This window comes from Camelus ferus, chromosome 15 (assembly GCF_009834535.1).
Source record: "Camelus ferus isolate YT-003-E chromosome 15, BCGSAC_Cfer_1.0, whole genome shotgun sequence".
In the NCBI taxonomy this organism is placed as follows: domain Eukaryota; kingdom Metazoa; phylum Chordata; class Mammalia; order Artiodactyla; family Camelidae; genus Camelus; species Camelus ferus.
Genome location: NC_045710.1, coordinates 53,492,914 through 53,516,473, shown reverse-complemented (window position 1 = coordinate 53,516,473; position 23,560 = coordinate 53,492,914). Strand labels below are relative to the sequence as shown.

The following is a 23,560-nucleotide window of genomic DNA, read 5'->3' as shown; positions in this document are numbered from 1 at the left end:
ATTCCACGTTTATGGATAGGAAGACTCAATATTGTGAAGATTTTCAGTTCCTCTCAACTTGACGTATAGACTCAATGCGACTCCAATCATAATTCCAGCAAGTTATTCTGTGAATACTGACAAGCTGATTCCAAAGTTTATATGGAAAAGTAAAAGGCCCAAATATTCAACACAATACTGAATGAGAAGAACAAAGTTGGAGGACTGACACTACCTGACTTCAAGGCCTACTATAAAGCTGCAGTAGTCAAGACTGTGCAGTATTAGTAAAATGATAGACAAATATATCCCTGTAATAGAACACAGTTCAGAAACAGACCCACGTAAATAGTCAAGTGATCTTTGACAAAGGGACAAAGGTAATACAATGGACTAAAAGTAAAAGAAGTCTTTTTTACAAATGCTCCTGGAAAATTGCACATCCATGTGGAAAAAACAAATCCAGACACAGATTTTAAACCCTTCAAAAAATTAATTCAAAATGGATCATAGACCTAAATGTAAAATGCAAAACTATAAAACTCCTAGAAAACAACATAGGAGAAAACCTAAATGATCTTGAATATGGTGATGACTTTTAAGACACAGCACCAAAGATACAATCCTTGAAAGAAATAATTGGTAACCTGGACTCACTAAAATTAAAAACTCCTGTTCTGTGAAAGACAATGTCAAGAGAATGAAAAGTCTGTATCAAGTCACTCCCAGATATGTCTGGGAGACATATCTGATCAAAAGACACATCTGATCAAAAACTGTTATCTGAAATATATAAAGAACTCTTAAAAGTAAACAACAACAAAATAATCCAATATAAGAATAGAGACATTAACAGATACCTCACCAAAAAAGATGTACAGCAGGAAAATAAATACATGAAAAGACATCATGTCATGAGGGAAATGCAAATTAAAACAACAAAAAGATACTACTACACACCTATCAGACTAGCCAAAATCCAGAACCCTGAAAATGTCAAATGCTGGCAAGGATGTGGTGCAACAGAAAGTCTGATTCATTGTTGGCAGGAATGCAAAATGGCAGAGAGAACTTTTCTAAAATGGTTTGGCGGTTTCTTACAAAACTAAGCATACTCTTTACCACTGGATCTAGCATTTGTGCTCCTTGATATTTACCCAACAGAGCTGAAAATGTATGTCCACCAAAACATCTGCATCTGGATGGGTTATAGTAGATTTATTAATAATTGACAAAACTTGGAAGCAACCAAAATGTCCTTCAGCATTCGAAGGGATAAATTCTATTCAGCAGATGAATGGATAAACTCTCGAAGAGCACAAGGTATCTTTTCATTTCTTTGCATCATCTTCAATTTCCTTCATCTGTGTTTTACACTTTTCAGAGTATAGGTAACCTCCTTGGTTAAGTTTATTTTTACATATTCTGTTGCTTTTCATGCAATGGAAATGTTTATACCAGTTACAAAATTCTGGTTTCTGAAGTGAAAAAAAAAAAAAAAGGCGAAAGAAGGGCAGCAAATGGCAAAATATCCTTCTGTTTATGGGTGAGTTGTATTTTTGTATATATATGCAATGTCTTCTTTATCCATTCATCTATTGACGTGTACTTAGGATGCTTCCACATCTTGGCAGTTATAAATAATGTTGCTATTAATAGTGGGGTGTATGTATCTTTGTTAATTGATTCTTATTTTGTGGTTGGCTTTATTCTTTTGATAACTATGTTAGTTTAAAAAGCTAAAGCTCTAAATGGTCTTAGAAACAATGAACAGTACATACATGTAAATTTAAAAAAATATGTGCAGTACACTGTATGTATGTATTTACATGCAATACACTGTATATGTGCAGTCAAACTGTAACAATTCTACTTAATAAAACTGAAAAATGAATAAAAAAAAGAGTACTAACATTCACTTATAAATGTTTAAGAAGGAGAAGTGAGAAAGAAAAGGGCAGAGAACATATTTGAAGACATAATAGCTGAAAATTTCCCTAACCTGGGAAAGGAAACATATCCAGGTTCAGAAAGCACAGAGTCCCAAGCAATACCAAACATAAAGATATCTACTCCAAGATACAATATAATTAAAACAGCAAAATTTAAAGATAAAGAGAAAATCTTAAAAACAGCAAGGTAAAGGCAACCAGTTACATACAAAGAAACCAGAACACCATTACTTTTCAGCAGAAACTTTGCAGACCAGAAGGGAGTGGCATGCTATACTTAAAGTGATGAATGGAAAAAACCTACAAATAATATTCTACGCAGCAAGTCAGCAAAAGCTAAAAGAGTTCAGCACCACTAAATGAGGTTTATAAGAAATTTTAAAGGGACTTCCCTAAGCAGAAAAGAAAAGGCCACAAGTAGAAATATGAAAATTATGAAAGGAAAAAATTCACCAGTAAAGACAAACATACAGTAAAGCTAGTAGATCAAGCACTTATAAAATAGGCAGCCTACTGAATGGAAGATATTGGCAAATGATATATTTGATAAGGTGTTAATATCCAAAATATACAAAGAACTCATAAAAGTCAAATCAAAAAAACAAACTTGATTTAAAAAATAGGAGGATCTGAATAGATATTTTTGCAGAGAAGACACAGATAAAAAGATGCTCAACATCACTAATCATCAGAGAAATGCAAATCAAAACCTCACTGGCATCTATCACCTCACACTTAGAATGGCTATTATCAAAAAGACAGCAAATAACAAGTGTTGGCAAGGATGTGAAGAAGAGGGAACAGTCGTAAACTGTTAGTGGGAATGTAAGTTGTTGTGGCCACTATGGAAAACAGTTCCCCACAAAATTAAAAATATAACTACCACATGATCCAACAATTAACTTATGGGTATTCTTCCAAGGAAAACATACTAATTTGAAAAAGATATATGCACCCCTATGTTCACTCCAGCATTACTTACAATAATCAATATACGGAAGTAGCCCAGTGTCCATCAATAGATGAATGGATAAAGAAGATGTGATATATATATACAATGGACTATTAATCAACCGTAAGAAAGAATGAAATCTTGAGATTTACAACAACGTGAATGGACCTAAAGGGTAATATGTTATGTGAAATAAGTCACACAGAGAAAGACAAATACTGTGTGATTTCACTTGTATGTGGAATCTAAAAAGCAAACCAAATGGATAAGTCTAACAAAACAGAAACAGTCTCATAGACACAGAAAGAAACAGGTGGTTGCCAGAGGGAAGGAGGATACAGGGTGGGGAAGAGTGAAACATGTGAGGGAGATTCAGATGTAATAAAGTAAATAAGTCATAAGGATAAAATGTACAGTATGGGGGAATGTAGTCAATACTACGGTAATAGCTGTATTGTGACAGATGGGAACTAGACTTATCTTGGTCATCATTTGTAATGTACAGAAACAGCAAATCATTATGTTGTGCAGCTGGAACTAACATAGTTATACTTTAATTTTTAAAAAGGTTAATTTATATATTTACTTATAAATTTGATTTTAAGGAAAATGAATAGCACAGAATAGCTTAATAGTCAGAAAAGACAACTTAAGTGCTGTTATGTGACCATGGAAGAATATTTACCATGTTTATTACATCTATTATAGAGTTCAAAACCATACTGAGCAGCAAGAAAACCAATGCATGTCAGGATAGGAAGTAAGAGTGATACGACTGGGGAAGAAGACCCATAGGAGTTCAATGACACTTTGTAACATTCTATTTCTCAAGCTGGATGGCCAATATACAGGAATTATTTCTACTTTTCTTTATTCTTTATACACGTTTCATATATTTTCTTTTCTATGTATGAAATAGTTCATAATAGAAGGAAAATAAGTCCCACTAAGAAGAAAGTCATTTACACATAACCTACAACAGCTATGTGTTCTTAAGGAGAGACTATATATCTGAAAATAGCTGGAGTTCATTTGCATCTCAAAATATCACTCTCAAGAGAAAATAAGGACAAGAATACACAAAATGAGCAAACCCACTTTTTTTCTAAGACAATTTTTCTAATAGATGAATATGGAATTAATCAGAACCTACAGAATCTAATCCTTAAGTATTAATTTTTGAAGAATTAAGACTCCTAACACCTTAGCCAACAACTATTAGCAACTCAGCTGGAGTCATCAATGCCCAGGTAAGAGATCCTAATCCCACACACTTTCTTCCACATTACCTCTCTTAATTTCTAAATTTATTTTATACCTTGGACAAGTCAGTTGTTCTCCCATGACCAAACAACTTTGCTTTGATCTCTTCTACTTTTCTCCTGTCATCTTCGTTTAATTCTGAAATGGAGTAGCCACAGTCATGAGCCATATTAAACTTCAGATTCCAGGCTGGAGAAAAAGCATAAAAATATTCAAGATAATACAACACAAAAGTATCAGCGACTTTAAGAACATAGAAGATCATCAATACACCCAATTTAATGCCTACCACAGTGCTTGGTAAAAAGTGTGTGCTCTCAATTTTATGACAAATTCTTAGTTCTCAAGAGATAATTTCACTGAAAAGTGAGTTCTTTTAAAGAAAAATATTCTATAGACATTTCCCTAAAGAGGCCACTTTATTTATTTATTTTTAACTGAAGCATAGTCAGTCACAATGTGTCAATTTCTGGTGTACAGCATAATGCCCCAGTCATGAATATGTGTGTGTGTACACACACACATATACATATATACACATGTGTATATACACACATACATATATTTGTTTTCATATTTTCTCATTGAAAGTTATTACAAGATATTGAATATAGTTCTCCACGCTATACAAAGGAAATTTGATTTTTTAATCTATTTTATATACAGTAGTTAACATTTGCAAATCTCAAACTCCCAAATTATCCCTTCCCATTCCCTTTCCCCCGGTAACCATAAATTGTTTACTACGTCTGTGAGTCTCTTCCTGTTTTGTGGATGAATTCATTAGTGTCCCAAAGAGGCCAGTTTAAATATAATATTCAACTATTTTTATCTTAATCTTCCTTCCAATCAAAACAGTCCCCCTATCAGCTCCTACTATAGTTACCACCAATTCTAACAGCTAATACTTTAAAATAATAAAACCTGAGTTCTTTGGAGAATCAAAATATGCATAAATGAGAGAAGGCATGGTGTAGGAAGTTAATCTTAAGAGAAGATTTCTAGTTAGGCCTGAATTACTTATAAGTTGCCCTCCAAAATATATGCCCCATGTTGTCTTAAATTTTTTTCCCCTTTTTAATGGAATTCTGCAATTAGAGATGAATGGAATTAGTAAATATTCCTTTTTAAACCTCTAAACCAAGTATGAGTTTGAAATACCTTGATTAGTTTTTCTGATGTCTATCTAAGATCTGCTTCAAGAATTTTATTAGAAAAGGGGATGAGAAAGTATATACAATTTTATGATACAGAGTGACAGAGAAAAGCAAATCGGGGTTTTTTATTGCCTCCAAAATAAGGACACTACAATGTAAAGACTAGGAAAACATCCTGTTTCGGAAACTCAAGTGATCTCCCCTTACTTTCCTTCAGACATCAGAACTCACTTTTCTTTAAACTCAAACTAGCACTGTTAATACTATCTTAGCTATATTTTTGGTTAACTGGGTTTATTCTGGATTGATGGTAGAAAATGTAATCATTCTAACAGTTCTACAAGAAAATATATTTAGCGCCCCAAACACTTAACTTTAAGCCAATTATTAAACTATGTAAGTTTGACCTGAGTCTGTAACAAATCATCATTTCCTACCTCGCGCTCGTACCCGAGATTCCTCTTCCTCTGCGTTTCTGAGTATTTGTTTAGCATGGTTCAGCGAGGATTCACATTTCAGAAGGTTTTTCACATGTGCAGCCAGTGAATCTACACTGCTACCACCACCATCATCACTCTCTAACACACCCTCTTCCTCTCTGCTATCTGTCACGCTCGTCTTGGGTGAAGCACGTGGAAGGAAGTTTAGAACATCAGAAACTGACTCTAGGGAATTACTGTCCCATGAGCAGGAACTGGCATCACTACTTGAATCACTTTTAATGATAGTCATCATAGGGATAACAATTTTATTCCCAATGGTTCCACTATACCCTTCAGGTTCAGACCTCATTACAGATTTGGCTGCTTTATATTGCCTAAGAGTTTCATCTAATGTCACTCTGGTTTTGCTTTCTGCTTCCTGTACAGGACTTCGGACCGCAGTTGAACTAATAAACTCCCAATTTTCAATACCTCTCTGGCATTTCAGATTCGTCTGTGTGCTAATATCCTTCTGCGTGCACTTGTTATTTGGGCTTTCTTCTGTAAATGGCTGTCTGTGAGACAAATCACCATTAGATTCATCAGTTGTGGGGGGTTCTTTGAAGCAAACCACCTTCTTAGATTGTATAAAAGAAATATCACTAACATCTCTGAAAGGGACAAGGGGAACAGGAAAATTATATCGTCTCAGTGCTATATTTTCTGCTTCCATTAGAAGTGTCCGAATCTCTTTAAGAGTTTTGGAACCACTGTCCATACCCCGGATTTCCTCGGTGCCAACATCTTCAAAACCTGAAGATTCTGGCTTATTTATTACAATTCTACTATCAGCCTGAGAATTTAAAGGCACATTGCTTGAGATAACACTGGAGTTAGAAGATTCCAAATTATCTATTAGCCTTTGGACATGGTCTGAAACAAGTTTGTGCTTCTCACTATATGAATAACTATCAGGGGGAACTGTTGATAACCCAGTAATCTGATCAGCTTGCCCAAGACTACTAGAGGACTTCGGATCATCTTCAGTTAGATGTCTTTCTGGTAAATCCTGTTGGTAGAATATAACTGGTTTCTCCCTGTGTGAAAAGGAACTAGGAGGAACTGATGGTAACACAATTTTTTGGTCAGCTGGTCCAGGAACTGTTGAAACCTTTAACACATCTTCAGTTTGATGTTGGTCTGGCAATTCCTGTGGGTAGAAAGTATCAGATTTCTCTCTGTGTGAATAGGAACTAGAAAGAGGTATTGCTATCCCAGGATTCACATCAGTTGGTTCAGGGACAGGTGAAATCTTCAGAATATCTTCACTTTGACGTCTGTCTGGCAACTGCTGTCGGAAGAAAATACTGGGATTTACTCTCTGAGAATAAGAATTACGAAAAACTGTCAGTAATGGAGTCTTCCTGCTGTCCAGCCCGATCACAGCTGAAGTCTTGGGCTTCTCTCTATGTGAGTAGGAACTCGTTGGAGCTAATGGTAACTCAGTCTTCTGCTCATCTGGTAAAATCACAGTTGAAATCTTGAGTTTCTCTTTATGTGAGAAAGAACTAGAAGGTCCTGTTGGTATCTCAGTGTTCTGGTCAGCTGGTCCAGGGAGAGCAAAAACTTTCAAAGCTTCTTCAGTAAGATTTGGCAGCTCCTGCTGGTAAAAACCATCAGGCTTCTCTCTATATGAGTAAGAACTAGAGGGGCTTGTTCGTATCCCAGTCTTCTGGTCAGATGGTCCAGGAACAGCTGAAACTTTCAAAGTTTCTTCAGTAATATCTGGCAACTCCTTCTGGTAAGAAAACATGGGGCTCTCTCTATGTGAACAGGAAGTAGGGGGCACAGTTTGCATACCAGTGTTCTGGTCTGCTTGTCCAGGAACCCCTAGAAGTTCTAAAGCATCTTTATTAGAATCTGACAACTCTTGCTCATAAGAAATGATGGGCTTTTCTCCACGTGAGTAAGTGGAGGTTACTGCTGGAATCCCAATCTTCTGGTCAGCTGGTCCAGGAACCTCTAAAACTTTTAAAGCCACTTGAGTAAGATCTGGGAACTCTTGCTGATAAGAAATGATGGGCTTCTCTCTATATGAAGAGGAACTAGATGGTACTGTAGATATCCCGGTCTTCTGGTCAGCTGGTCCAGGAACACCTGAAACTTTCAGAGCCTCTACAGTTAGCTGACTGTCTGGCAAGGCCTGCTGGTAGAAAATAATGGGCTTCTCTTTATGTGAGTAGGAAGTAGAGGTTACTGTAGGTATCCCAGTCTTCTGGTCACCTGTTTCAGAAATACCTGAAACTTTCAGAGCCTCTTCAGTAGGATGACTGTCTGGCAACTCTTGTTGGTAGAAAATACTGGATTTTTCTCTATGTGAGTAGGACCTAGAAGATTCTGATATTCCAGTCTTCGGGTCAGCTGGTCCAGCAACAGCTGAAACTTTCAGAGCCTCTTCAGTTAGATGACTGCCTGGCAACTTCTGCTGGTAAAAAATAATGGGCTTCTCCCGATGCGCGTAGGAACTAGAGGGTACTGTCTGCAGTCCAGTGTCCTGGTCAACTGGTCCAAGAATAGCTGAAATTTTCTGAGTCTGATCCTTTAGGTGACTGTCTGGCAACTCCTGCTGATAGGAAAAACTGGTCTTCCCTCTATGTGAGAAGAAAGCAGGGGGGACTATTGGTACCCCAGTCTTCTGGTGACCTAGTCCAGGAGTAGCTGGAACCCTCTGAGCCTCTTTAGTTAGATGACTGTCTGGCAACTCTTGTTGGTACAAAATACTGGGCTTCTCTCTATGTGAATAAGAAGTAGAGGGGACTGTTGATATCCCAGTCTCCTGCTCAGCGAATCCAGGGGCAGCTGAAACTTTCTGAGCCTGTTCAATGAGATGACTGTCTCGCAACTCTTGTTGGTACAAAATACTGGGCTTTTCTCTATATGAATAAGAAGTAGAGGGGACTGTTGATGTCCCAGTCTTCTGCTCAGGGGGCCCAGGAGCTGCTGAAGCTTGTTGAACCTGATGAATTGGATGACTATCTGGCAACTCTTGTTGGTACAAAATACTGGGCTTCTCTCTATGTGAATAAGAAGTAGAGGGGACTGTTGATATCCCAGTCTCCTGCTCAGCGAATCCAGGGGCAGCTGAAACTTTCTGAGCCTGTTCAATGAAATGACTGTCTCGCAACTCTTGTTGGTACAAAATACTGGGCTTCTCTCTATATGCGTAAGAAGCAGAAGTTGCTGTAGGAATCCCAGTCTTCTGCTCAGGGGGCCCAGGAGCTGCTGAATCTTGTTGAACCTGATGAATTGGATGACTGTCTGGCAACTCTTGGTACAAAATACTGGGCTTCTCTCTATGTGAATAAGAAGTAGAGGGGACTGTTGATATCCCAGTCTCCTGCTCAGTGAATCCAGGGGCAGCTGAAACTTTCTGAGCCTGTTCAATGAAATGACTGTCTCGCAACTCTTGTTGGTACAAAATATTGGGCTTCCCTCTATATGCGTAAGAAGCAGAAGTTGCTGTAGGAATCCCAGTCTTCTGCTCAGGGGGCCCAGGAGCTGCTGAAGCTTGTTGAACCTGTTGAATTGGATGACTATCTGGCAACTCTTGTTGGTACAAAATACTGGGCTTCTCTCTATCTGAATAAGAAGTAGAGGGGACTGTTGATATCCCAGTCTTCTGCTCAGCGAATCCAGGGGCAGCTGAAACTTTCTGAGCTTGTTCAATGAGATGACTGTCTCGCAACTCTTGTTGGTACAAAATATTGGGCTTCCCTCTATATGCGTAAGAAGTAGAAGTTGCTGTAGGAATCCCAGTCTTCTGCTCAGGGGGCCCAGGAGCTGCTGAATCTTGTTGCACCTGTTGAATTGGATGACTGTCTGGCAACTCTTGTTGGTGCAAAATACTGGGCTTCTCTCTATATGCGTAAGAAGTAGAGGGGACTGTTGATGTCCCAGTCTTCTGCTCAAGGGGCCCAGGAGCTGCTGAAGCTTTTTGAACCTGTTGAATTGGATGACTGTCTGGCAACTCTTGTTGGTACAAAATACCGGGCTTCTCTCTATATGAATAAGAAGTAGAGGGGACTGCTGATGTCCCAGTCTTCTGCTCAGCGAATCCAGGGGCAGCTGAAACTTTCTGAGCCTGTTCAATGAGATGACTGTCTGGCAACTCTTGTTGGTGCAAAATACTTGGCTTCTCTCTATATGCGTAAGAAGTAGAGGGGACTGTTGATGTCCCAGTCTTCTGCTCAAGGGGCCCAGGAGCTGCTGAATCTTGTTTCACCTGTTGAATTGGATGACTGTCTGGCAACTCTTGTTGGTACAAAATACTGGGCTTCTCTCTATATGCGTAAGAAGTAGAAGTTACTGTAGGAATCCCAGTCTTCTGCTCAGGGGGCCCAGGAGCTGCTGAAACTTTCAGTGCCTGTTTGGTCAGATGACTTTCTGGCAATGTCTTCTGATAGAAAATACTGGGCTTCTCTCCATGTAAGTAAGAAGTAGGGGATGTAGTAGGTATCCCAGTCTTCTGCTCAGCTGGTCTAGGAGAAGCTGAAACTTTCAGAGCCTCTTCAGATGGATAACTGCCTGGCAAGGCAGGTTGGTAGAAAATACCAGGCTTCTCTCCAACTGAGTAGGAACTAGCAGGTACTGTTTGTATTCCAGTCTTCTGATCAGCTGATCCAGGGACAACTGAAACTTTCAGAGCCTCTTCAGTTTGATGACTGCCTGGCAATGCCTGTGGGTAGAATATACTGTACTTTTCTCCAAGTGAGTAGGAATTTGGAGGGACTGTAGGTATGCCAGTCTTCTGATCACCAAGTCCAGGAACAGTTGAAACTTTTAGAGCCTCTGCAGTTAGATGATTGTCTGGCAAGGCCTGTGGGTAGAAAATACTTGGCTTCCCTCTTTGTGAGGAGGAACTAAAGGGCACTGATGCTATACCAGTCTTCTGGTCAGCTAGTTCAGGAACTGCTGAAACTTTTAGAGTCTCTTCAATTAGATGACCATCTGCCAATGCCTGTTGGTTGAGAATATCAGTATACTGACCAATAGTCTTCACTTGAGGAGACCTTACAGCCAACCGAGGAAAGTCTTCAGGGGACAAGGATAAATGAGATCCAATGTCTGAATCTTCAGGAGTGGTAGTGATACCTGGTTTCAAGTTGGGTTGAGGAATTTCAGCTATGCCTCCTTTGGAAGTATCTCCTTAAGAAAAAGAGATTTGTTAATGTTGTTAATACACACACACACAGATATTTTGAATTTTAAAAATATCTCTTTTATACACTAAAAGAAATACAGTAAGCTCTCCTTTCTTGGGCATTTATACTTCTATAAAGGAATCCTAAGGAAATACTCATCAAAAGAAATAAAAATTTACAAACAAAGATATTAAATACAAAGCAATTTGTAAGAGCAAATTAATATAGAAATAATTTAAATATTCAACAAGAGCAACTAAAAATAAGTATATATATTTGATGGCACATTATATGGATCTTGAAATTTGGATTTTAAATACTTTTCCGTGTGATGAAAAAATCCTGTCTACCATGGAGTTTGATCTCACCCTACTAATAAGGCTAATAATGAAGGCTGTTATTGTGTCGTGTATGTTGGCAGAAGACACAAGGCTCTTCAGAGACAGAGTACTTTATTCCATGGCATAGCAAAGGATCATCAGCTTATTTTCATGAAATCCTCTTTCCCCCAAGTCATATACGAAGGCAAAGCAGTACAGCCCTGATGGAGGCTATGCATGCCATAGGTATAACAGACTCTCCTAATAAGCACATCCTGAATAAGATATGTATTTTTAATTATGTGAAACTGCAAAGACTCTAAAGTTTACACTAAGAAGTTTGAAACTAATTCTACATAGTATGGGAAGTTGTTCACAGATTTGATCAGAACTATACTGCAGAAATACAGATTCAAGATGAGTGGAAGGGAATGCAAAAGTGTAAGCAGCACTATCTAAGAGAACCTTCTGTAACAATGGCAATGTTCTGTATTTCTACTAATACAGTAATTCTAAATAAAAGTAGTTCTAAATAGCAGTGGAAAGTAAATGACTGCAATAGAAATGACAAGTTTTAGCAAGTAATGCACTCATTCATTTACTGATTCAAAAAAATGAATTTTTACTATGTGCCAGTCACTGTTCTTGATATAGGAAATACACAGACAAAGCTTATATTCTAATTCTGCCTCACAAAGCTTATTCTAATAGCCTCGAGGAAGCAGGCAATAAAAAAAACTGGTAAAACATATGGCATGTCAGATGGTGATAGGATGGTTAACATATACAGCAAGTATTATCTATATTTTACATATAGGGAAATTAAGTTTCAGAGATGATGATATAACAGTGCTTCTCAGTGTGGAGACCTTGTTAACTTGCAGATTCTGGTAAGTAAGTAGGTATTGGGGTGGGATCTGAAATTCCACATTTCTAACAAGCCTTCTGGTACTGTTCAATACTACTGGTCCTCAGACTACATTTTGAGCAGTAAAAATATATAATTTTTCTAGAGTTGTACATTGAGTAAACGACAAAAACAGGCATTTTCACCTTTTAATTCTAACTTCAAAGTCTGACCTCTTTCACTACAACTGACTGTCATTTTAAACCCACTGGTGGGCTTCAAACCAGCTGAATGAATATAGGATGAAACAGTCTGAGAAGTGATTTTAAGGTAAAGAAGTAGAGTACCAAGTCATAACTATTAACTCTTCAAGAAAACTAGAAGAGAAGGGAGAATGTAACCTGCATAGTAACTTGAGAAGGAATATGGGTTATAGAAATTTTTATGAGGAAAAAGAACAGCTCGAGTAATTAATAAATCAACACAGATGACAAACTGAACAACGAACAGGTCAAAGGAAAAATTAAAGAGGAAATAAAAAATACCTGGAGACAAATGAAAATGGAAATACAACATACTAAAACTTAGGGGATGCAGCAAATGCAGTTTAAACAGGAAGGTTGTAGTGATAACTGTCTACATCAAGAAATAAGAAGAACCTCAAATGAACAACCTAACTTTACAGCTCTAAGACCTAGAAAGAGAAGAACAATCAAAGCCCAAAGTCAATAGAGGAAATAACAAAGATCAGACTGGAAATAAGTGAAATAGAGAGTAAAAAGACAATATAAAGATTAGTGAAACTAAGAGCTGGTTCTTTAAAAAGATAAATAAAATTGACAGTCCTTTAGCTAGACTCATGAGAAAAAAAAAGGACTCAAACTCAGAAATGAAAGCGATGTTACAAATAATACCATAGCAATAATAAGGATAAGAGACTACTGTGAACAATTACAGGCCAGTAAATTTGACAACCTAGAAGAAATGGATAAATTCCTAGAAACATACAACCTACCAAGTCTCAGTCATGGAGAAACAGGAAATCTGAACAGACTAGTAAGGAGATTGAATCAGTACTCAAAATGTCCCAGCAAACATCCATGACCAGATGGTTTCCCTGCTGAATCCTACAAGACATTCAAAGAATTAATACCAATCCTTATCAAAATTTTCTAAAAAATAGAAGAGAAGGGAACATTTCCAAACTCATTTTGCAAAGCCAGCATTATCCTGATAGGAAAACCAGCAAGGACATTACAAGGAAAGAAAATAACAGGCAAATATTCCTGATGAATACAGATGTAAAAATCCTCAACAAAATATTAGCAAACCAAATTCACTAATACGTTAAAGGAGTCGTACACATGGATCAAGTAGGAATTATTTCAGGGATGCAAGGATGGTTCAACAACCACAAGTCAGTCAATGAGATACACCTTGTTAACAAAATGAAGGTTAAAAATCATAGGATCATCTTAATAGATGCAGAAAAAGCATTTGACAAGATTTACTAACCACTTATGGTAGAAACTCTCAACAAAAAGGATACAGAGGGAATGTAATTCAACATAATAAATGCCATATATGACAAGCACACAGCTAACATCATACTCAATGGAGAAAAGCTAAAAGCTTTTCCTTTAAGATCAGAAAAAAGACAAGGATGCCCACTCTTACCACTTATACTCAGCATAGTATTAGAAGTCCTAGTCAGAGAAATTAGGCAAGAAAAAGAAAAAAGGCATCCAAGGTGGAAATCAAGAAGTTAAACTGTCTCTATTTGCAGATGACATGATACTACATATAGAAAATTCTAAAGACTCCATCAAAACCTGAATTTAGTAAAGCTGCAGGATATCAAATCAATATGCAAAAAAGTTGCATTTCTATGCATTAATGATGAACGATCAGAAAAAGAAATTAAGAAAACAATCCCGTTTACAAGCGCATCAAAAAGAATAAAATACCTAGGAATAAATTTAACCAACGAGGTGAAAGCAAGTAACTGAAAACTATAAGACCCAGTTGAAATAAGTGGAAAAAGACAAAAAGAAATGGAAAACATAGTCTCTGCTTACGGATTAGAAGAATTAACACTGCTAAAATGTCCATATTACCTCAAGTAACCTACAGATTCAATGCAGTCCCTATAACAATATCAGTGGCATTTTTCACAGAAATAGAAGAAACAATCCTAAAACTTTTATGAAACCACAAAGGACCCTGAATGCCCAAAGCAATCTCCAGAAATAAGAACAAAAAGCTAGAGGTCTCACACTCCTTAATTTCAAATTTTCAAATAGTCATCAAAATAGCATGACATTGGCAGAAAAACAGATACACAGATCACTGCAACAAAATTGAGAGTCCATGCTACACTTATATTGAGAATTACTGTAAGACAAACGAGCAAAAAAACGTATCATGGAGAAAGGACAGTCTGCGCTGTAAATGGTGTTCGGAAAACTGGACAGCAACATGCAAAAGAATGAAACTAGACACCATCTAACACTATACACAAAAAGTAACTCAAAATGTATTTAAGGCTTCAATGTAAGACCCGAAACCATAAAACTCTGAGAAGAACACATAGGCAGTATACTCTTTGCCACCGTTCTTAGCACTATCTTTCTGGTTATGTCTCCTCAGGCAAGGGAAACAAAAGCAAAAATAAACAAGAGGAACTACATCAAACTAAAGAGTTTCTGCACCATAAAGGAAACCATCAACAAAGTGAAGAGACAACCTACTACATAGGTGAAGATATTTGCAAATCAAATTCACTAAGACTCTAATATCCAAGATATGTAAAGAACTTATACTACTCAACAACAAGAAAAAACAATCTGATTAAAAAATGGACAGAGGACCTGAACAGACACTTTTCCAAAGAAGACATACAGATGGCTAACCAGTACATGAAAAGATGTTCAACATCATTAGTTACTAGGCAAATACAAATCAAAACCACAATGAGACTATCACTTCACATTTGTTGAAACAGCTATTACTCAAACGGCAAGAAATAACAAGTGTTGGCGAGGATGTGGAGAAAAGGAGACTCTTGTGCACTGTTGGTGGGATTGTAACTTCGTGCAGCCACTATGGAAAACAGTATGGTGATTCCTTAAAAAACTAAAAATAGACTTACCATATGATCCAGCAATCCCACTCCAGGGCATGTATCTGGATAAAATTCTAATTCGAAAAGATACATGCACCCCAATGTTCACAGCAGCACTATTTACAACAGCCAAGACATAGAAACAACCTACATGTCCATCGACAGATGGTTGGATAAAGAAGATGTGACACACACACACGTGTGCCCGGGGATACTCAGCCATAAAAAGGAAAGAAATAATGCCATTGGCAGCATGCTAAGTGAAGTAAGTCAGAGAAAGAGAAACATCATATGATATCACTTATATGTGGAATGTAAATAATTTCCCCAGCTGGTAGGGGAACGAAACCTATCTGGTTGAGGACTAGGTAGATTGCAGCTGGTCTGATTAATGGGAGAACTAGCCAGGTGGGGAGCCTTTCCCTCTGGCTGGAGGGCACAGCTGGCCAGAGCAATAAAACTTGTGGTAAGGCCTTCTGAGGCCCTCGAGATTCAGATGTCAAGATTGCACATAATACTGAATCTAATTTTAGGCCTTACACCACAATACTATCATTCAGGATCTTAGGGTCTTTTGGGAGGAATGAGATGTAACCAAGTAATTAAATTGGTACAATTAGACACATCAATAGAAATAATGGTGGGGAGGGTATAGCTCAGTGGCAGAGTGTGCGTAGTATACACAAGGTCCTGTTCAATCCCCAGTACCTCCATTAAAATATACATAAATAAACAAACAAACCTAATTACCTTCCTCCCCACCCCGGAAAAAAAGAAATATTACATATGGTAAAGAGGTAAACAGAGAGGATGTCTTGGGAGAGAGGATGCATCTGTCTAGTTCCCCACTTTTAAAGATTTACCACAGGCATGGCAGGCTGAGAAAAAAATGCTATAATCAACCCCAACTCACAGGCTGGAGGTTCCACTTCAGAAGAGGCAATCCAAGAAGACCAGGGAAAACCACCCCTACCCAACACCACAGAGAAGGGATGTGTTACTCCAATATAAGTGGGACACTGACCCAACCCCCAGAGCAAAGTCACAAAGCTTTTCCCCAGGAGGAGAGACAAGCTGTAAGAAGAGGGATCTCCACACATCTCCATAAGGAGACTGACTGTATTTGGAATAAAGCATGGGGAAGTTCAAGCTTAAGGACACTCAAAAACAATGGTGATCTTAGTGGTAAGCAATTAAGAGGAAGCTAGTAGCTACATGATTCAAATAAGCCATACAGTAGACAAGCTAGAAGTTTAAAAGAAAGCCCAAGACTGACCTAAAAGACTATCTCTGAGAAAGGGCTTGACACTGACTGCATCAGACTATGGAGTAATTTATGCCTCAAGGCATTGCTGAATTGTTGAAAACAATACAGCAATCAGCTAGCTAGCAATAAATTGAGGCTAACAGCTGTTACCAATAGTGGACAACAAGCAAGAAGATTAATAGGGAGATGAAAAAAGAGACAATAAAAGAGAACTGTTAAAACCATAGTCATAGGAGAGGGGATGGAGGGAGATCACAGGTCAGGGAGGCTATACACATACCAAAGACTCTACTTTCTGGAGGGGAAATTCAGAAGATGTATCCTGCAGGGGAAACAGACTTGGCTGAACTTGTCCAACCCAGTCACTAGACTAGCAAAACAATAACAAATATTCCCAGCTCAGAGAGGGAATCAGTATCCAGAGCAGCAATACTATACTATCTAAAATCTTCAGTTTATAATAAAAAATGTTGTCTACTCTAAATAGAAAAGAAGCAGAAGGCTACAAAAATGAGAAACTTATAACTGGAAGGTGATAACTACCATAAATTACAAACAGAATAAACATGAAATTGTAAAAGAAGACATCTAAATCATTAACAGTGGGAGAGGGAAGCAAGAAAATATAATAAAAAATTTTGATACATGCAAAGAAAAAGAAAAGCGACCCATTCACGTGAAAAAAGCAAGTAAGCAATAGAAACTGCCTTTAAGGGGACCCACATGTTGGACTTAGCCAGCAAAGACTTCAAAACAGTTACTATAAATATGTTCAAAGAAGAAAAGGAAATGATGCTTAAAAATTAAAAGAAGGTAATGGCAATGTCTCATCAAACAGAAAATAAACTAACAAAACTTATTAAAGAAACAAATGAAAATTCTGGGTTTGAAAACTATAACTGAAATGAAAAATTTCCTAGAGGCTCAATAGTAAATAGGGACAGACAGAAGAATCAGTGAACATGATGATGCAATCTGAACTGGCACCAAAGGAAGAATAAAAATGAACAAAGGCTCAGAGAGCTATAAGATGAAGTGCACTGACATATGTATAATGGGGGAGCCCTGAAAGAAATAATGGCCAAAAACTTCCCAAACTTGATGAAAAACATTACCCTATACACATCTGAGAATCCCAATGAACTCAATGAAGGATAAACAGACAGATCCACACCAACACATCATCATCAAAATGCTGAAAGACAAAGTATATCCTGAAAGCAGCAATAAAAAATAAATCACATACAAGAGGAACACTAGTAAGAATAGCTGATTTCTCGTCAAAAACAATAAAGGGTGAATACAGTGGAAAGAAATATTCAAACTGCTGAAAGAAGAAGATTGTTAACCAAGAATTCAAAATGCAGCAAAACTATCTTTCAAAAAGATGAAATAAAAACATTCGCACATATACAAAAGCTGACTGAGAGAATCTGTTGATAGTAAGCTCATCTTGCAAGAAAAACTAAAGGAAATTCTTCAGGCTGAAAGCAAATGACACCAAACAGTAATTCCAATTTAATAACACAACAAATAGTGCTAGTAAAGATAATTATGTTACAAAAAGACAGCATACTTGCATTCTTTCATTTCTTCTCTTAAATAATTTTAAAAGTAACTTTACATAAAGCAATATATATATAATTATTATTGGGGCTGTAACATATAGAAATGTAACATAGTCAACAATAAAATGAAAAGAAGGTACATGGGAGCAAAGTTAGAGTAGAGCAAGAAAATAATACTAGATGGTAATAAGTCCACAGGACAAATAAAGAGAATAAGGAATGGTAAATTAGAATATTAATATAACAACCTCTATAAATAAATACTTGCTCTAATTCAGCTTCTTGAAAATACATAAAACTATATAATTATAACAATGTAGCAATGTATTCCTGATTTTGTAACACAGATGTAGTATGTATCACAATAATAGCACACACAAAAAAGAAGAGGGAATAGAGCTATGTAGGAGTTAATCTCTGCATCACACTAGAATTAAGATAGTATAAATCAGAAGTATGTTCTGGTATATTAAGAAATTTTGTATGCCCTAGAATAACCACTAATAATGTAATATAAATAATTAGCTAGAAAATCATTAAAGAAATTAAAATACTGAAAAATATTCACTTAATGCAATAAAAAGCAGTAAAGGGGGGGGCGGGTACAGTGGTAGAGGTAGAGTACACACTTAGCATGCATGAAGTCCTAGGTTTAATTCCTAGTACCTCCATTTAAAAATAATTAAAAATTAAAAATAAATGGATAAAATTAAAAAATAAAAAGCAGTAAAGGAGGAACTGAAGAACAAAAAAGATATAAGACACATGGAAAATAAAAAGTAAACTAGCAAATGTAAATTCAATCTTATCAGTAATTACATTAAATGTGAATGGATTAATCACATCAAAAGGTAAAGTTTATCAGCCTGGATTAAGAAAAAAAAGATACAACTATAAACTGCTTACAAGAGATACACCTCAGGTTCAAAAGTACAGGTAGGCTCAAAGTAAAGGGATGAAAAAAGATATGCCATACCAGCAGCAACCATAACAACTGGAGTGTCTATACTGATATAAGACAAAATAGACTTTAGAACAAACAAAAAAATGTTACTAGAATTAAAGAGGAACAATGTATAACAACAAAAAGGTCAAGTCAATGGGAATATATAACAATTACAAACACAAATACACTTAATATCAAAGTCTCAAAATAAATGAAGCAAATCTGACAGAAAAGAGAGAAACAGACAATTAAACAATAATAGTTGGAGACTTCAATACCCTACTTTCAAAAATGGAGAAAACTAGCAGAAGATCAACAAGGATACAGAAGACTTGAACACTATAAACCCACTAGAACTCAGAGACATATATAGAACACACTACCTAACAACAGCAGAATGCAGATTCTTCTCAAGCACAAATGGTACATTCCACAGGATACACAACACAATAGGACAAAAAAACACGCCTCAATAAAATTTAAAAGAACTGAAATCCTAGAAAGTACATATTCTCCAATAAAAAATGGAATTAAATGAGGTATCAATAACAAAAGAAAATTCAAAAATGTGGAAATTAAACCACACTCCCAAATAACAAAGGGGTCAATGGAAAAAAAACTAGAAATTAGGAAATAGTTTAGGTGAATTAAAACAAAAACACCACAAACCAAAACGTAGGGCACGCAGCTAAAGTAGAAATGTATCAATGTAAATACCTATATTGAAAAGAAAAATCTCAAATCAAGAACCTAACCTTTCACGAAAAGAAACAGTAAAAAGCACAAACTAAAACTGAAGCAAATGGAAGAAAGAAAATAAAGACTAAAATGGAAATAAATAAAAGAGATTTAAAAAGCAGAGAAAACAGAGATTAGAAAAAAAAGGAGTAATCAAAATTTCTTCGAAAAGATCAACAAAAGTGACAAAATTAGGCTAGATGAGAGAGAACTATATTAAAATCAGGAATGAAAGATGGGTCATTCTTATCAATCTTAACAAAATAAAAAGGACTATATGGGAATACCATGAACAGCTATACAAATTAGATAACCTAGCTGGAATGGACAAATTCCCTGAAAAACATAAATTAAGAAAACTGATTCATGAGAAATATAAAATCTAAATAGACTTTAGCTAGTAAAGAGATGGGATTAGTAATTCCAAAACTTCTACAAAGAACAGGCAGCTCCACAGTGACTTCAATCCAAGAAGAATGAATACCAATCCTTTACAAACTCTTCCAAAAGCTAGAACTAGAATTCCCAGCACAACTTATGATACAAGTGTTACTCACGTATCAAAACCCAGTATCTATTACAAATATAATCATAAAATTCCTTTAAAAATTACTGGTAAAATGAATCCAACAACATAAATAAAAGACTATATGCCATAACCAAGTAGCATATATAACCAGGAATGCAAGATGGCTTGACATATGAAAACTAATTAATAATGCACCATAACATTAGAATAAAAAACAAAAACCATACAAAAATTATAAAAAATGCAGAAGAAGCATCTGACAAAAATTAACATCCTGTCACTCTAAAAACTACTAATAAAAGGGGACTTCAATCTGATAAAGCACATTTACAAAAATCCTTCAGCTAACATGATAAAAAACTTGATACCCTCCCACAAAAACCAGCACAAGACAAGGTTGTCTGCTCCTGCCACTACTATCCAGCACTGTAGTGTAGGGTCTAGTCAGGGCAATTGGGGAAATGAAATATACAAAAAGCATCCATACTAGAAAGGAAGAAGTAAGACTATCTCTAATTGCTGATGAGATATATATTCTATATATTTTTACATATAAAAATTATGAGAAAACCACACAAAAAAATGATTAGAAATAATAAACAAGTAGTTCAGCAAAACTGTAGGCTACAAGATGAACATACAAAATTAAACTGTATTTCTATACACTAGCAATGAATATTCCGAAAGTCAAATTCAGAAAACTTTTCCTTTTACAATAACATCAAAAAGATTAAAATATTTGGAATTAATTTAATGAAGAAGTATAGGAGTTGTACACTACAAAACTGTTGAAAGAAATGAAGAAGCTGTAAATAAATAGAAAGACAGCCCTTGTTCACAGATCAACTCCTTTTGCTTGTCCTTGGTCAGTTCCATCTCCTATTCACTTCAACATAAATTCTAAGCCTTCAACAAGTCACTCTCCTCAAACCTCCTAACTCATCTCCACCACTCTCCCCCCGTCCCTTGGCAGACAATCTTGCTTTCTACCTCAAAACTAATTTCTCAGTTTCCTCTCTAAAAACTTATTTGTATCCACTCTTGTGCTCATTTAATTCCCTTTTCCCTTCAAGTCACAGAAAGGAATACTAGAAACAAATTGACTCTAATATCAGACTCTTCCATCTAATTCAGTTCTAAACATTGTCATGAAGAATGCAATGAAAAATCAAATGGTTCATGAATAAAAGATCTAGGGATTTATAAATACAGTTAATCCAAAGTTAACATTATTGCAGGAGTTCAAAAGTTAAAAAAAAAAAAAAAAGCCATAGCAAGGTATTTTTAACAAGCTAGCCATAAGGACACAATACCCACATCTCTAATACCTGTTAAATGTTTGAGAGTCCTTGGCACAGTGTCAGGAGACACCCTCAACATTCTGAGATCTGAAGAGTGATACTCCAACTCTCTAGTTGGCTTATGAGGAAAAAATGGAGGTGATACAGATGAAAAAGATTGATTAATGTCCACATTAGAATGATCTACCTGTGAAAAGAGATTAAAAATAAAGTAAGATTAATTTTACACTTCATCCGCTAAAAAAAAAAACAACCCTCATTTTTACACAAATAAGTACTAAGCATTTATACCAGCTCTTTAAGATCATATTCTCAACTCTCCTGAATTCATATACAGGTCATATTTTATTTGTTTAACTCCAAGAGGGCTCTACAAATTATTCTGAGGATTTGACAGTCTGCTTGTATAGAATATTACAGATAGGAGACCTATAAGTGTTCTATTACTCAGAAGTTTAGTCCTTTCAATAGTGTGATCATTGCAGGATTTGAAATATGGTAATATTCTTAACAAGCTCAAGGATTTTTTTTTTTTTTTAAGAGAGATGTGTTATGGGAAGACAAGAGGAAAAGGAGGGAAGGGAGAAAAGGAATATTTTCAAGAAATCCACAAATGTTTAGAAGAAAAATAAAAGCATCAAAGAACTGTATCTGTGATCAGTTACCAAAAAACAAGTCCGAAAATTTCTTGAAGCAAAAGTAGTGGGAAATATAAACTAATGAAGTAAAGGTTAAATGCTGAAAAAGAAGCTCTTGAAATTTTACCACATCCCAATTAAGTTCTTGCTAAAAAAGAAATTAGAAACTATTATTAGTGATGCTGGTACATAAACATACACAACTTTTCAACAAATTCAGTTATACTCTCATATAAAAACAATACACCACTTCTATGTTTATTTTCCTAAAACGGTTATTGCAGGATTCCTTCTCAGGAGAGAGTCTAAAAATGTACATAAGTATAAATTTTTCTACCCTTTTATAAAGGTTTTTTCACTGTATAGTAATTAACATTCTTTTTTTAAATGTTACTTTTATTGAAGTATAGTTGATTTACAATGTTAGTTTTAGATGTATAGCAAAGCGATTCAGTTAGTAATGAACATTCTCCAGAAGCTAGCAGGATGTAGAAATACTCTAATTCTACTGCCCATACAGGTTTCTCTAGACCCATGGTTCTGAACTGGGAACAATTTTGCACTCTCCCACCTTCCCCAGCCCCTGCCACCAAGGAACATGTGGCAATGCCTGTAGATATTTTTCACTGTCATTAACTTTAGTGGGGGAATGCAGCTGATATCTAGTGAGTAGAGGCCAGGGATGTTGCTAAACATCCTAAAATGCACAAAACAGCATCCCCACAAAAAAAGAATTATCCAATCCAAAATGACAACGATGCAGAGAAGCCCTGCTGTAAACATAACACAAAGTTCTTAGTTTTGAATTATCCCACTGCTGAAGGAGATGTTTCTGAAGTGCAGCTCATTAACATACAACTTACCCTTGAACAACACAGGCTGAACTACTCAGGTCCACTTATACGTGGACTTTTTTTAGTAGTAAATAGTGCAGCACTACATGATCCAAGGTTGGTTGAATCTGTGGATGCAGAAGAACTGAGGATATGGCAGAACTGGGGATAAGGAGCCAACTGTAAGTTACACGTGGATTTTCAACTTCAGAGAGGATCAGTGCCCCTAACCCCCATGTTGTTCAAGGGTCAACTGTATAGGTCACATATATGATAGGTAAGATACTTGTGTGTGTGCACAAGCACACTGTTTTTAACAGCAGTTTTTCCCTAAAGCTTCCAAATGTAGGGAAAACAATTTCTATTCCAATCTTGCCATCAATAAAATTTCATTATATCAAAGCTTCAAAATATATAGATATCAGAGTAGGTAATAAAAAAAGAAAATGCAGAATGAAAAAGATGAGATATATTTATTTAAGAGATCAACAGGTGTTTACCACTAGTTGAAAACACGAGGAGT

The 23,560-nt window shown here is 36.2% G+C and overlaps 1 protein-coding gene and 1 long non-coding RNA gene across 4 annotated transcripts in view; one reads left to right on the top strand and one right to left on the bottom strand.

Annotated features, from left to right (window-relative positions):
* LOC116669035 overlaps window positions 1-16,685 on the top strand; it is a 37,890-nt gene extending 21,205 nt beyond the window's left edge. Inside the window, exons 3-4 of the long non-coding RNA XR_004326412.1 lie at window positions 190-266; window positions 16,671-16,685. This is a non-coding gene — a long non-coding RNA (uncharacterized LOC116669035). The remainder of the gene's footprint in view (window positions 1-189; window positions 267-16,670) is intronic.
* Window positions 1-23,560, bottom strand: part of ALMS1 (ALMS1 centrosome and basal body associated protein) — a 139,946-nt gene that overhangs the window by 85,924 nt on the left and 30,462 nt on the right. Inside the window, exons 8-10 of one of the 3 annotated variants that reach the window (XM_032497834.1) lie at window positions 21,594-21,753; window positions 10,772-10,930; window positions 4,202-4,335 (exon numbers count right to left, since the gene is read on the bottom strand). In XM_032497834.1, coding sequence (XP_032353725.1) covers window positions 4,202-4,335; window positions 10,772-10,930; window positions 21,594-21,753 — 453 coding nt within the window. The remainder of the gene's footprint in view (window positions 1-4,201; window positions 4,336-10,771; window positions 10,931-21,593; window positions 21,754-23,560) is intronic. The other 2 variants (XM_032497835.1, XM_032497836.1) reach the window with 2 other exon arrangements.